The 14,897-nt window shown below is 34.3% G+C and overlaps 2 protein-coding genes and 1 long non-coding RNA gene across 3 annotated transcripts; 1 reads left to right on the top strand and 2 right to left on the bottom strand.

Moving 5' to 3' along the window:
• Positions 1-405: 405 nt before the first annotated feature.
• Positions 406-1,928, bottom strand: LOC131607217 (leucine-rich repeat extensin-like protein 4). The gene has a single exon (XM_058879236.1). It carries the CDS (start codon positions 1,903-1,905, stop codon positions 649-651), a length of 1,257 nt encoding a protein of 418 aa, XP_058735219.1. The 5' UTR covers positions 1,906-1,928; the 3' UTR covers positions 406-648.
• Positions 1,929-6,063: 4,135 nt separating this feature from the next.
• On the bottom strand, positions 6,064-6,958 carry LOC131607216 (uncharacterized). Its single transcript, XR_009285225.1, has 3 exons — positions 6,891-6,958; positions 6,547-6,845; positions 6,064-6,348 (listed from the first exon to the last, which is right to left on the bottom strand). It is a non-coding gene; the product is annotated as an uncharacterized LOC131607216 (long non-coding RNA).
• Positions 6,959-12,689: 5,731 nt separating this feature from the next.
• On the top strand, positions 12,690-13,274 carry LOC131605331 (secreted RxLR effector protein 161-like). Its single transcript, XM_058877703.1, has one exon. The coding sequence runs from the start codon at positions 12,690-12,692 to the stop codon at positions 13,272-13,274; it is 585 nt and encodes a 194-aa protein (XP_058733686.1).
• Positions 13,275-14,897: the final 1,623 nt, after the last annotated feature.

Raw genomic sequence — 14,897 nt, 5'->3', positions numbered from 1 at the left:
TTCTTATCAGGAATCATAAGTAGTAGTAGGCGATTTTGACAAATAATGTTTTGAAGTGGAAGTAGTCCGTATTTTATTATGCGGTTCTTCATTATAAGCATTGAAAAGTTAAGTCCAGGAATCATAAGTAGTAGGCGATTTTGACAAATAATGTTTTGAAGTGGAAGTAGTCCGTATTTTATTATGCGGTCCCTCGAGATTGGTGAAAACATTGAAAGTTGTGTGTGATGGTCCCTTAACATTATTTTTTTTCTTATTTAATTGATATAATTGTTAGTAAAATTTAATGATAGACTAATATTAATAAAGGAAAGTCACTATTCAATTTTTTTTTAGAAAATAAAAATAAAATTTAAAATATTTAGAAAATCATTAACTTATTTATTTAAAAAAAATTATGTCTTTTTGTATGTGTTTTACATCATGTTTACAAAATCAAATTCATTTTACTGAAGTTTGACAAACATGCATTCAAATATAACATTAGGTCTAATTCTGTGGGATATTACACTTTCCAAGTAACATAGATTCTGATACAACATAGAGACACATGAACTAACACACAACATAAAAACAAAGTATGTACAAAGTAATTTCCCTAACCCAAATTTGAACTTTTATTACATAACACAAACACTTCACTCAAACTCAAGGGTATCTTGGTGCAACAACAGGAGCAGAAACTGGCATTGCTGCTACTGGAATTGCAGAAGGTGGAACAGCCACAGAACCAACACTAACATTCTTCCCAAAACCACTTTCATCACAACAAACCTCAAAACAATCAACTGGTGGCTGTTCAAGTTTAGCTTTACATTCCTTTTCACTCCTCTGCAGTGCCTTGTTCGGCAAGCAATTCCGCCGATCGTCATAAACTATCTTCTTTGATGTCAGATTCTTACAAATACCCTCTTCCTCACAGAAAAAGTTGTAAGAAAAAGTGAAGTTCACCAAGTTTGGTAAAGCACAAACTCCCATAGGAACTATTCCACTCATCATGTTATGGCCTATGTTTAACTGCTCCAAATGAGATAACCCCGAAAGACTATAAGGTATAGGACCAACAATGTTGTTGAAACTAACATCCAAAACTCTTAACTTGTATAGAAAGCCAACTTGTATTGGAAGACAACCTGATATACTTGTGTTAATCAAGAGAAGTTCTTCTAACGTATCGGCGAAGTTTACTATGCTTTCTGGTAAACATCCTCCGAATTTGTTATTAGCGAAAACCATGACAGAAGCTTTGCTTTTTCCTAAATTTCTTGGAATAGAGCTTGTGAAGCGATTGTTGTTAAGAAAAAAAGCATCAAAAGGTTTGTCGAAAAGTTGAGACGGTAACGGCCCTTCGAACTCGTTGTAACGAAGGTCTAGATAGGCAAGAGAAGGAAGGGAAAGAACGACAGAAGGAAACGGTCCGACGAATCTGTTGTTGCTAAGGTCAAGCTCGGAGAGACGTGTTAGGTTGGTGAAGGTTTCTGGAATGATACCGCAGAAACGGTTGCTGTTGAGGTGGAGAATTGAAAGGTCACATAGGAAGGCTAATTCGTCGGGTAGGAATCCGGCTATGTCTGCGTGGTTAAGGTCGATTCCCGCGACAACTTTGGTTTTAGGATCATCTAGTGATGGAGCACAGTAGATACCTGTGTAGTTGCAAACTGAAGGACCTACCCAATTGGAAGTGATGTTTTTTGGATCAGAATAGATGACATGCTTCCATGCTTGCAGCGCAAGAAACGCGCGATGAAGCCTTATGTTTGATGGTGGATTGTGGTTATTGTTGTGCCTGTGGAGATGCTTTTGATTGTTGGTTATGCTGTGTTTTGCATTAAGGTTGTTGAAGAAACAAGAGAAATGTAGAAAAAAGAGGAATAATAATATACATGTTGATGGAGTTGAAGCCATTGTTTTGTGATAGTAATAAAATGAATGAAGCAATGTTATATAAATATGTAATAGAATGAAGAGCTCTTTCACTTTCAAACCATAAAGGCATGGTCTTATGTTCAATCATGTTGTCCTTTGTTCATGTTTTAGATTAGCATAATCCAAAATTGGTTGAAAATGACAGCATCAAAATAATCTCAACAACTAAAATGAATTGTTTGAATCATATGAAAGAACCTGAATTCAAATTTTTGATGAAACAATTGTTGTTTTTAGATAAAATTTCAGATAAATTAAAATAAATGGTACAAGGCAAAAATAATTCAATTAACTTGACAAAAGAAAAAGAAGATACTCCCTCCGTCCCATAATGAGTGACCCAATTGGAATAAAATGATGTCCCAAAATAAATGATCCATTTCAATTTTCAAGACAGTTTTTCCAATTTTACCCTCTAATTAATAAAAGTTTCATCATTCCCAATACATAATAAGGGTAGCATAGTAAAAATACTATTCTCTCTCTTGCTTTTAACTACTTTTCTTAATTTGTGTGAAATGGTGGGCTGGGTCACTCATTGTGGGACGGAGGGAGTAGAAGATAAGAAATACAATAATTTATTTATCCAATTCGATCAAACAATTTAGATTTACTAATTGATTCACTGTACTTTTAAAAATTGATACAAAAGATTACAAATGATATACAAGAAAATAATCATTTAAATTCTCAAAAATAAATCCTATTTTCTATCGAAGTTTTTTTCAATTTCTCCAACTCTCTATATAAGAATCTCACAAATCCTAAATGTTTAGTAGACCTAAAACACAATTTATCCACGAACCAAAACAATAAAGTCCAATACATGCGAATCGGGAAAGTTAGACAAGATGATTGAAAATCCAATTGTCACAGCCCGACCCGAACAACTGCCCAACCGAGTCGGCTTCGTCGACTTCCAAGTTTATTTATAATTTTTGCAGTGTCAAAACATGTTTCATTTCTTGTCATCATTTAAAATTTTAAGACATATTTACTAAAAAAGTTTAAAAAAAATAAAAATCACAACCACCATTTTTAATGTGATGGTTAACCGTTATAAGAGTCTAACAACCAATGTTTGGGTTATTGTCATAGTTGTAGGTTTGTTCTCTACCAATGAGATTCTAGATTAGATACAAAAGAGTTAACAGTGGTATTGATGATGTTTGGACTTGACCATGAAACTTGAAGAAGAGGAACAAGCGCATTATAAGGACTTATCTCCTTCCATGTTGTTTTCGTAGTAGTTAAAGTGGAGTTAAAAGAAATTCGGTTTCTTCAAACCAAAGGGATGTGGATGAATTTTGTACGAGTTCATCAATTAGCTACAAATATTCAAGGTCCTATGTGGTGACTACTACTGCTTGAAGATTTCATATTCTAAGTCCAACAAGGAAATTGATTGCTATGATTATTTTTCTGATATTTCCTTTTCATTGGGAAAATTGATGTGTATATCTCTATTATGTTTAGGTATGCGTATGATATCCAGAACATAAATGCATTTTGCATCTCAATATTTTGTCACACCAATAACACCAAATTGTATATTCTAGGAATATTAACAATATAGAATATCTACATGTTTACTTAGTTCTAAGTTGAAGCATATATGTCATATGCACTAGATTGTTACAAATAGATTTAATCTAAGGTCTTTTTAAGAGGTTTAGTAAATATGTAAGTTAGTTGATCAGTTATGATTTTTCTTGAAAGAATTTTATCTTTTAGAAAGTGACAAGAGACCTGTGCTGCCGCACGGGTAAGTTCATTTATAATTTAGATCATTTAATAATATGACTAATAACTATGGTATTTACAAATATTTTGTTGATTAAAATAAAAAAGAAATTGTAATAATAGTGATTCGTAAAATAATATTATTTTGATTATTAATAATAAAACATAAAATAAGCCGATAAAAATTTAATTAAGGGTTATTGTAAGTCTATGTCAATGTGAAATTAATATTAAGTGTAGTGAGTATACAATGATGACTAATTATATATGTTAATTAATTTGAATTATGATTGAGAGGTGTTTTCATATATAATATAGAAACTTTTTAAATATGATTATTTACATTATTGAGAATTTAGAGTACAATAATTAATAACTGCAAATATTAGAAAGGTAATGTGGTGATAATGACCCGTGAAATAACTGATCACAGAAATAATAGTTCGTTCAAATTCTACTATGCATGGAAAAGGAAAATGTGAGTTATTTTATATTTTACTAAGATATTATTATGTCGCCCGGGTGCATTATTTATGGTGTTGTATTTTTTGAACGATACGAAAAAATGTGAAGTAAAAAAGTTTGACCAAATTGCATATGTAAAATGAAAATTAACCATTTTAAAAAAAGTTTTACTAATAAGATATTAGTAGTATGCAAAATTAGGTTATAAGGTAAAATAATGATTCACAAAAAAAAGTTTAAGATAGGTCAAGAACACAATAGCAAAATATGGCCAAATAATTTAATAATTAACGGTCCAATAACAATTAAAAGAAAGGGATATGGATCATTATAGGTTAAAGAGTAAATAAAACTAAAAAAAAATCATTAAAGGTATAATCACATGTGAACATTCCAAAAAGACATGAGATAAAAGTTTTAAGCCTAATACACCTCTAATAGAAAAATATTTAAAGTAAATATGTAGCAAATCACCGACATGATAAAATCAATACGTCTAAAATAAAAATTAAGAAAAAGGGATTTTTAATAAGTATAAATATTTAAAAATATTTTATTAACTAAAATAAAAAAGGGATTATGGTGATAGTGTCCCGTGAAAATGGTGATATTTTTGTCTGATTTAGTTGATTCCCGTAACACTTCATGATATTGTTAAATTGAATAATTTTTTTTTTTATTTTCTACAAATTTTAAAAAATTGATAATTTGATACTTTTGGTAATAATAAATTAATGATAAGAATAATTTGATACATGATAAAAACTATAAATTATAAATTAATATAATAAAATTGCGGACATGCGAAATTAAACACAATATTTACATTATGATTTTAACAAAATATTAGTAAGTTAAATAAACACAACTTTTATCTCTACTTTTCTATTTTATTTTGATTGTAATTGTGCTCTTCTTGTCTCTATTTCTCCAATTGCAAATATATATTTTTTAAATGAGTTTGTAGTGTGACAATGAGTTCAAACATAAAAGTGAGATAGAAAAATACCACTACCTTTAAAGTAAGAGATTAGTTCATTGTAAAGTTTTTACTCAAAAGTGATTATTTTTTAAATGTATAAATAAATTATAAATTTTTTTGCAATTGATCAAAATATGGAAAAAAATATCTACATTTATTGTATCTGTCCATACTCATTTTACAAATTTTTATGCCATAATTAAATATGATTTTCATCATCCATGTAAGCCATGCGATGCCGTCATTCATACATATGCATAAAATATCACTTATTCAACATAATATAGTTTACACCAAAAATAATGAAAATCAAAGCAGAACACTATGAGATCATCACACAGAAAACAGAATGACTAAAATTACAGGCAATAGATACTATTTTTTTTATAGAAGTAATTCTGAATCTTGGAAATATTTAAATCCTTCATTCACTTCAAAAATCTCTTGCTGATTCACCACAACTCTGAGCTCTCCTCCTCTTCATTGTAGCCTTGTTCATAATTTCTCTTCAACTAATAATTAATAGTACATTTGAATAGTAATTATAAAAAGTCACAAAACATGAGTAAAAGTAACAGAAAAACAAATTCTACAGCATTATTATTACATCATGTGTAAAAGTGAATAGTAATTATAAAAAGTCACAAAACATGAGTAAAAGTAACAGAAAAACATATTCTACAGCATTATTATTACCTCATGTGTAAAAGTAAGAGCCATCTTAATATCACCACAATATTCATCTTCCTTCACAAGTTATAAACACTCTATGGAATACTATCCTCTTCAAGCACTGAATCCAAAGGAATTCTACACAGAAATGAATGCATATTTAGTATGCAAAATCTATCAAAATATAGATATCAAAATATGGAAAAACATTGTGAATAATCACTGTCAAGGTAATGGTCACCTTAAATGACAATCTTGCATTCCTTTCAGCTACTATTTTAAGCCACATCGGCCTATCTAGTGTAATATTCTTGGCCATTTCTACTAAATGATATGAGAAATGGAAGGGTCGAGAAAAATTCAAAAAAAGAGTATTCCAATAATTACTTTTCAATCTCTGATATAATTGAATTGTATGGCCTGATCTCTATGTTTGCTTTCTTCAAGTGGTCATCCACCTCTTCAGTAACTTTTGAATTGTCGATAAATAATTTAGCTCCATCAATCTCCACAATCAAATATGCATACACGACAGGTGAATGTGGGATATCGCTGCCTCTCTTCAAAGAAAAAGTCAAAAGTTACTCTCACTGATTAAACCATCAACAGAGAAAAGCAGAGGAAGCAAGGAAATCAATGAGCAACTTATATTAGACCTAAACAGCTTGAAAATGCCCGAAATGAAGCTTTACAATGATCTGTGATTGCATACAAATAACAATCAGCAGTACTTAGTAGGTGATGTTAAGATGCATTACCAAATTCAACAGCCACGCAATTTCATCAAGCGCAGAGACGATAATTGCAGATGAACCAGCCTTAGCAAGTTCGGACCTCAGAGTTGACAACTTCGACGCAACATCTAAACCAGCATACTTTAAGTCGTGCACTCTAACCGGCTTATTCGCAGTCGTAATTAAAATCCTTTGATATAATTGCTACAAGCATGGGTTTGGTTGAGAGGTGGACAACTGCCAGTTACCACCATAATTTAGGTGTTTTTCAAACACAGCACCTTGGAGGTGATTAGATGACAACCTCAATCTCTATTTTATACCTAATATAAAATGAATGGATAGGTGATCAGTATAAAAATGATTACTTGGTGATTGGAGGCTACTTGATCCCGAATACACATTATAAACTTTCCTTGATAACGACGACAACTGCAACCTGTAACGTAATAAACTTTCCTTGAAAACACATTATTTTCATGAGAATCATAAGCTATAGTGAAGCCGTAATTATGTCGAAACCGTAAATATGTCAAAACGGTAATTATGTCAAACCAAAACCAGCTTAGAATTAGAATCTATAGCGAAACCGTGATTATGTCGAAACTGCAAAAACAAAGCTTACCGTGTTTAAACAGTAAAACTAATGTTGTAACTTTATTCTGAACCAATTTAAAATGTTGCAATGAACTATCGAAACAAAACAGTCTCTGATTCGAAATCAAATGCTAACACAAAGACCATAGAATCAAAACAGTCCCATGATTCAACAATTTTGTTCCTGCATAAACCAAACAATTAAAGTCATGTTTTTAACAATACTTAGATAAAGATATTAGAAGAAATGACACATTTTGAAACACTGAATGTGGAATTAAAAGTGTTTAAGGTACTATGGCATAATTGCACACTAAAATGAGTCTAACCATATGTATGATCAATTAAACTTTCAAATTCAATTATCGGTTAACAGGAAGGGAAATATATTAAATTTGTTTCTTACCAATACCAATGCCATAATAAGGCGCTAAAACACCTAAAGTCATGATGTAAACTCAAACATGGCCTCCAGACTATTGAACAAACAATAAACATATCCAGACCATTGAACAATTAACAGATTTGAGAATAACATCAAAAATTTACTTCAACTAACAAACCCATTTTTTTCAGTGATCGTAACAAACAAATTTGCAGTAAAAAAATCCCCAAACCAAAAACAATAAATCAATCACAAGAACAACACATGATCAGATCCATAAACTGAACAAATCCAACGAATTAAAAAGAGAAAAGAGAAAATTGTGAAAGAAAGGAGGAGAATACCGACCACAGTTACGGAGACGGTGGTTGAAGGGCTGGCACTTCTAGTCGTCGGCCAAGGGTTTAAGTGTGGCGGGGTCTGTGGCTTTTTTCCATACATTTTTAGGGTTTGATGAGAGAGAAGAGAGAAGAAGAAATGAGAGAGAGAGAGAGAGAGAGAGAGAGAGAATAGAGAGAGAAGGAAAAAGTTTATATCAGAAAAGGAGAAATCAGAAAAGGAGAAAGAGAAACAAATGAAAATGGTGTTTGGGACAAGTTGTTGGAATGGACCAATAAGAAAGATACAATTGGCATAGGTGAATATTGAATTTGTTAATTACATGATTAACCTTTTGTAAGGGAGGGGAAAAAAAGTGAAAGGGCACAATAGTAAGTTTGGGCAATTTCCTAGTAATGGGTAGATAGTTGATTGATCTATATGTGCTTATTCTTTTATGAAAAGTGGAGTTGGAGACGAGACGTAGTACAACTTGGTTGTCACAACTTAGTTTTATTGTCTTGACGTCTCCTAATTTGAATTGTTGGAATAATTGCTTTAGCCATGTGAATTCATAAGTTGTTGCTACCATAACACGATGTTTCGCTTATGCGCTAAACCTTGCAACTGTCATTTGTTTCTTGCTCCGTCATGAAATCAATTTTTCTCGGAAGTTGACCTTTTATCTACTAGTCAAGTGTCCAATCAGTATCAAACCAGTTTATGATTAGGGTATTATCTTATTTTCATACAGTTATCGTCTACTAAACACACTTTTTATATACTTTAGAAATTAGCTAACAACATTGACATCAAAGTAATGTCTGGTTTAGTCACTAACAAGGTCATTAAGTTTATCAATTAGGTGTCGATATCTACCAAGGGTCCTCCAGTACCTCTCTCTGATCTGAAAGTAGTTTGACATTAGAATCCATAAGAGTGTCACTAGGTTGGAAATCAAGCAAGTCAGGTTCTCCGAGTATATAAAGAGCATTTTTTTATGAGGAATAGCCACACCAGCCTTGGATTGAGTAACTTCATTTCTCAGAAAAATATTTTAGCGGCCCCAAATCTTTAACTTGGAAGTGTAGAGACAAATATTGTTTCAACTATTGAATGTCAACCTTACCATTATCAGTGATGATGATGTTATTGTTGGATAAATTAAATGCGGTCTTGGAAAGCCAAAAAGACATATTCTCCTAGGGCAGCCAAAAAGGTTTATTCTCATAGGAAATAGTTAACTATTAAATGCTATGTGTCTTTGTCTATTTATGTTTTTCTGGTCTCTATATAAAGACCCTCTTTGTAACTGCAACTACTACACACTTTGCAACAAAAACCTTTGCAAGTCAATATATATAAAGAGAGAGTAGTTTGATCTGTTACCTTCAAATTGGTATTAGATCACATGGAAAACATGATGAACCAGATGCCATTGCCGCAACTGTCGAAGTCAAACTATGAGAACTGGAGCATCCAGATGAAAGCTCTGCTTGGATCATTAGATGTGTGGGAGGTTGTAGAAGAAGGGTTTGAAGAACCAGAAAAACCACGACGGGAAACACAGCAGCCCAGAACAAAGCGTTGAAAGAGACGCGGTCGAAAGACAAAACGACATTATACATGTTGTTTAGAGCAGTAGACGAATCTGGTTTTGAGAAGATTGCTGGTTCAACTACTTCGAAGCAAGCGTGGGATATACTAGAAACGGCGTTCAGAGGAGCAAATAGAGTCAAGCAAGTTCGTTTGCAAACTCTTCGAGGAGAATTAGAAAGGATGAAGATGAAGGAGACAGAGTCCGTTTCAGACTACATCACGCATGTGCAAACAGTTGTAAATCAACTGAAACGAAATGGAGAAGCAATGACCGATGCTCGAGTTGTCGAAAAGATTTTAAGATCTTTGACTGATAAATTCGAAAATATAGTATGCGCAATAGAGGAGTCGAAGGATCTTGCGGCAGTCACTGTCGAAGAAGTCACTGGTTCACTTGAAGCACATGAACAGCGCAAAATACAGAAGGAGGAGACACATGATAATGCAGAACAAACAAAGGAATCCACTAGAGATGAAAGGGAACTCTTATCTCAAAACTAGCGTGGTCGAGGACGTGGCCGTGGAGGTCGAGATGGTGGTCGAAGCTATCAGAACAACAATTTCGAAAGAGGACAGGCAAGTCAACAAAATTGGCGTGGTCGAGGACGTGGTCAAAGAGGTGGCAGGACGAACTACTCCAACATCGAATGCTACAAATGCAATAAACATGGACACTTTGCAAAGGATTGCAACTCATACAGTTGCTACAATTGTGGAAAAGGGGGACACCTTGCAAAAGACTATCGATTCAGAAGGAAAGTCGAAGAGACAACAAACTTCGCTCTAGAAACAGAATCAAACGAAGGATTCCTGTTAATGACCCAAAAGGAGACAAACACAGAAAATGACACTATATGGTATCTTGACTCAGGAGCGAGTAATCATATGTGTGGTCACAAACATCTATTTAAAGAAATAAGGAAAATTGAAGATGGTCATGTATCTTTTGGAGATGCGTCGAAAGTAAAGGTCGAAGGCAAGGGAACAATTTGTTATTTGCAGAAAGACAACGTACTTGGGAAAATACAAGATGTTTATTATGTACCAGACCTAAAGGCAAATATTTTAAGTCTGGGGCAACTCACGGAGAAGGGATATTCGATATTTATGAAGGATCGAATACTGCATTTGAAAGATAAATCAGGGCACCAAATTGCTCAAGTCGAAATGGGAAGAAATCGAATGTACAAGTTGAATCTGAGAAGCGTTCGAGAAAAATGTTTGAAAGTTGATACTGAAGACCAAGTAACTCTATGGCATCTACGTTTTGGTCACTTACATCATGCTGGGTTAAAAAGATTAGTGGGAAGAAACATGGTACATGGATTGCCTAACATGGAGTTTGAAGACAAATTTTGTGAAGATTGTGTTCTTGGCAAGCAGACGAGAACTTCCTTTCAAAAGAAGGCAGAATATCATTCTAAGCACATCCTTGAATTAATTCACACCGACATCTGTGGACCAATCACTCCAGAATCTTTCAGTGGTAAGAAGTATTTCATTTCCTTCATCGATGATTTTTCAAGAAAGACTTGGGTCTACTTCCTGAAAGAAAAGTCTGAAGCATTCGAAGCATTCAAAAAGTTTAAGGTAATGGTTGAAAAGTCAACAGATCGACACATCAAAGCCCTTCGTTCTGACAGAGGAGGAGAATATACTTCGACAACTTTCATGAAGTATTGCGAGGAGCAGGGTATAAGGAGATTTCTAACTGCAGCATACTCACCTCAACAAAATGGGGTTGCTGAAAGGAAAAATCGAACAGTCCTTGACATGGTACGATCAATGCTCAAAAGTAAGAACATGTCGAAGGAATTTTGGGCAGAACCCGTGTAATGTTCAGTCTATGTTCAAAATAGATGTCCACATTCGAAATTGGGAGATCGAACACCGCAAGAAGCGTGGAGTGGACAGAAGCCAACTGTATCTCATTTTAAGGTATTTGGTGGTGTTGCTTATGCACATGTGCCAGATCAAAGAAGAACGAAGTTTGAAGACAAGATTCAGAAGTATATACTAATTGGGTATGATGAGAAAACAAAAGGATACAGGTTATTCGACCCCATAAACAAAAAGGTGATAGTGAGTAGAGATGTTCGAGTGAATGAAGCAAGTAGGTGGGACTGGAACAATTCGACAGAAGATATAGTCGAAACTGAAGAACCCTTAGTCGGTATACCAACAACCCAGAATCAGTCGCCAAGGTTTGAAGACTCTAACAATGAAGATGAATCCTCACAACCCAAAATGAGAAGTTTGCAAGAGTTGTATGATAATACAAAAGAAGTACATCTTGTGTGTCTGCTAGCAGATTCTGAAAACATTAGTTTTGAAGAAGCATGGAGAGATGAGAAATGGAAGAATGCCATGAACGAAGAGATTAAAGCTATCGAACATAACAAAACTTGGGAACTAGCAGAGTTACCAAAAGGAAGTCGAACCATTAGTGTGAAGTGGGTGTTCAAGAAAAAGATGAATGCACAAGGTAAAGTTGAAAGATACAAGGCGCGACTTGTGGAAAAAGGATACAAGCAGAAGGAAGGAATTGATTATGACGAAGTATATGCACCAGTTGCAAGAATGGAGACAATTCGACTGCTGATTTCTCAAGCTGCTCAGTTCAAATGGCCAATATTTCAAATGGATGTCAAGTCAACATTTTTGAATAGTGTGCTCAAAGAAGAAGTCTATGTCCAACAACCACCGGGATACATGAAAGACGAAAGCAAAGGAAAAGTGCTAAGACTCAAGAAAGCACTTTATAGATTAAAGCAGACACCTCGGGCATGGAATACACGCATTCATACTTACTTCAAGGAAAATGGTTTCCAACAATGTCCCTATGAACATGCCCTATATGTGAAGAAGAATAAAGGAGATATACTGCTCGTTGCTCTCTATGTCGACGACTTGATTTTCCTGGGCAACAGTGATCAAATGATCGAAGAATTCAAAGGTCGAATGACACGAGAATTTGAGATGACGAACTTAGGTCGGATGAGTTTCTTTCTTGGTCTGGAAGTTCGACAAGAAGAAACTGGAATTTTTGTATCACAAGAAAAATATGCAAAAGACATTCTGAAGAGGTTCAAAATGGAAGGTTGCAATCCAATCTCGACACCAATGGAGCCAGGAGTCAAGCTTTCAAAATTTGATGGGGGGGGGACGTGTCGAAGCAAACAAATTTCGAAGCTTGGTCGGAAGTCTTCGATATCTCACATGCACTAGACCAGATCTTTCCCTAAGTGTCAGAATCTTGAGTCGATTTATGGAAGAACCAGTTCACACACACTGGAAAGCTTTGAAGAGAATTCTTCGTTACATCCAAGAAACTGTGTCACTTGGAATGTTTTACTCAAAAACAGAAGATTACAAGCTAACAGGTTACTCCGACAGCGATTGGTGTGGAGATATATATGATCGAAAGAGTACATCAGGATATGTATTTTTTATGGGAAATACTGCCTTCACCTGGCTCTCAAGGAAGCAACCAATTGTGACACTGTCGACATGTGAAGCAGAATACGTGGCTGCATTCTGGTGTGTATGCCATGCTATATGGCTTAGAAGACTGTTGTGCGAATTAGAGCAGAAGCAGGAAAATGCAATGATAGTGCAAGTCGACAACAAATCTGCAATCGAACTGGCGAAGAATCCACTGAATCATGAAAGAAGTAAACACATCGACGTACGTTTCCATTTCATTCGAGAACGTGTGAAAAATGGAAGCGTCGAACTGAAGCATGTGTCAAGCAAGGATCATGCTGCGGATATTTTTACAAAACCATTGTCGAAGGAGCTATTCGACAGAGGCAAGATGATGCTGGGATTAGTGGATCGAAGGAGCATTTAATTTATGGGGGAGTTTTGTTGGATAAATTAAATGCGGTCTTGGAAAGCCAAAAAGACATATTCTCCTAGGGCAGCCAAAAGGGTTTATTCTCATAGGAAATAGTTAATTATTAAGTGCTACGTGTCTTTGTCTATTTTATGTTTTTCTGGTCTCTATATAAAGACACACTTTGTAACTGCAACTACTACACACTTTGCAACAAAAACCTTTGCAAGTCAATATATATAAAGAGAGAGTAGTTTGATCTGTTACCTTGAGTTATTCACATAGCCTTGCAGGTAGAGGCAAGTGATTGGGGAAAAATGCAAAAAGAAGATAGAGTAATCAACTTCACATCTAGTCATGTCATACTCATGGATCACAATTCTAAAACTACCAAACTAACTACGAGGAGATTGTTTTAACCATAAAGTGATCGATGCAGCCGGAAGATGAGGTGAAAAGCATCACCATTAACGGTGAATTTGGGTGGTTGTGCTGCTATGTGCACCGCTTCTCGTAATTCATCATGTAAAAGCCATTTTTGATATCTAATTGATAGAGCAACCATTAACAACTAAGTAAATAAAAAGGTGGGCAGATGCAATCTTGGAAATTGGAGATAAGGTGTCTCCATAATCAAGGCCAAATACATATGTATAATTTTTTTATGAGGCGAGCTTTTATGTGGTCAATCTTTTCATCAAGCCCAATTTTATTACATAAACTCATTGATAACCCACTGTAATTTTTCTATCATGTTAAGGAATAAAATCTCAAGTATCATTGGAGTGTAAAGCTACCATTTCATTTATCATAGCTTATCATCATCTAAGGTCTCAGATAGCTTCACCTGTATTTTGGGAATAAACACAAAATTTGAGGAAATCATTAAACTATATAGGATGTTGATAATCGATGATAACCCAAATGATAAACATAAATATTATTATGATTACGAGATGATATGCAAAGGTTGATAGTTCAACAAAGAAATTAATGAATTTTGAGGAACGAGTGGAGGACATGGCCTATGTTGATTGGTGTGAAGAGCGGGTGTAGGGATAAAGACTAGTGCGAGTGAAATTGAAATAATTATGACTTATGGAGATAAAGATTGTAACTGACCATAATTATTGGATTTTTCGGGAGTAGAAGGAAATAAGCAATGAGTTGTGAAAAGGCTAACATCAGTAGAGACAATGTATCAACAAAGATCTGGAAAATAACATCAATAATATTTCTACATGCGAGAGTAGTCAAGAGAAAGACAATTGAGAGACTTTGCTGCAAGTTTCTTTTTACTTAGAATAAGATCGGGCACAAAAAATATGCACATGAAGACACATAATAGTAGAGAATAATAAATATGTTATCGTAGGGAGCAAGATGGAATGTGGTACCTAGTTGTTAAGTACATATTAGGGCATGTGATTGCTTAAGTATCAATTTGTAAGGATCACATCTTCCCTAAAACAAGGAGCTGCATTATTGTGGAGGAGTATGATACAAGCCATTTCAACTAAGTGTTAATTCTTTCTCTCAGCAACGTCATTTTGTTGAGGGGTATGGGACACATAAGGTCTGATGAAGGACACATTGTGAAGTAAAAAAAGATTGAAAATACGTAGAAAAGTATTCATG

The sequence above is a fragment of the Vicia villosa genome, linkage group LG5 (genome assembly GCF_029867415.1).
Source record: "Vicia villosa cultivar HV-30 ecotype Madison, WI linkage group LG5, Vvil1.0, whole genome shotgun sequence".
NCBI classification, from domain to species: domain Eukaryota; kingdom Viridiplantae; phylum Streptophyta; class Magnoliopsida; order Fabales; family Fabaceae; genus Vicia; species Vicia villosa.
The sequence above is the reverse complement of the archived record's forward strand: the minus strand, read 5'-3'. Positions and strand labels throughout refer to the sequence as shown.

Coding starts and splice junctions, on each gene's coding strand:
- LOC131605331 (XM_058877703.1), top strand. CDS start 12,690: ATGGAAGAACCAGTTCACACACACTGGAAAGCTTTGAAGAGAATTCTT.
- LOC131607217 (XM_058879236.1), bottom strand. CDS start 1,905: ATGGCTTCAACTCCATCAACATGTATATTATTATTCCTCTTTTTTCTA.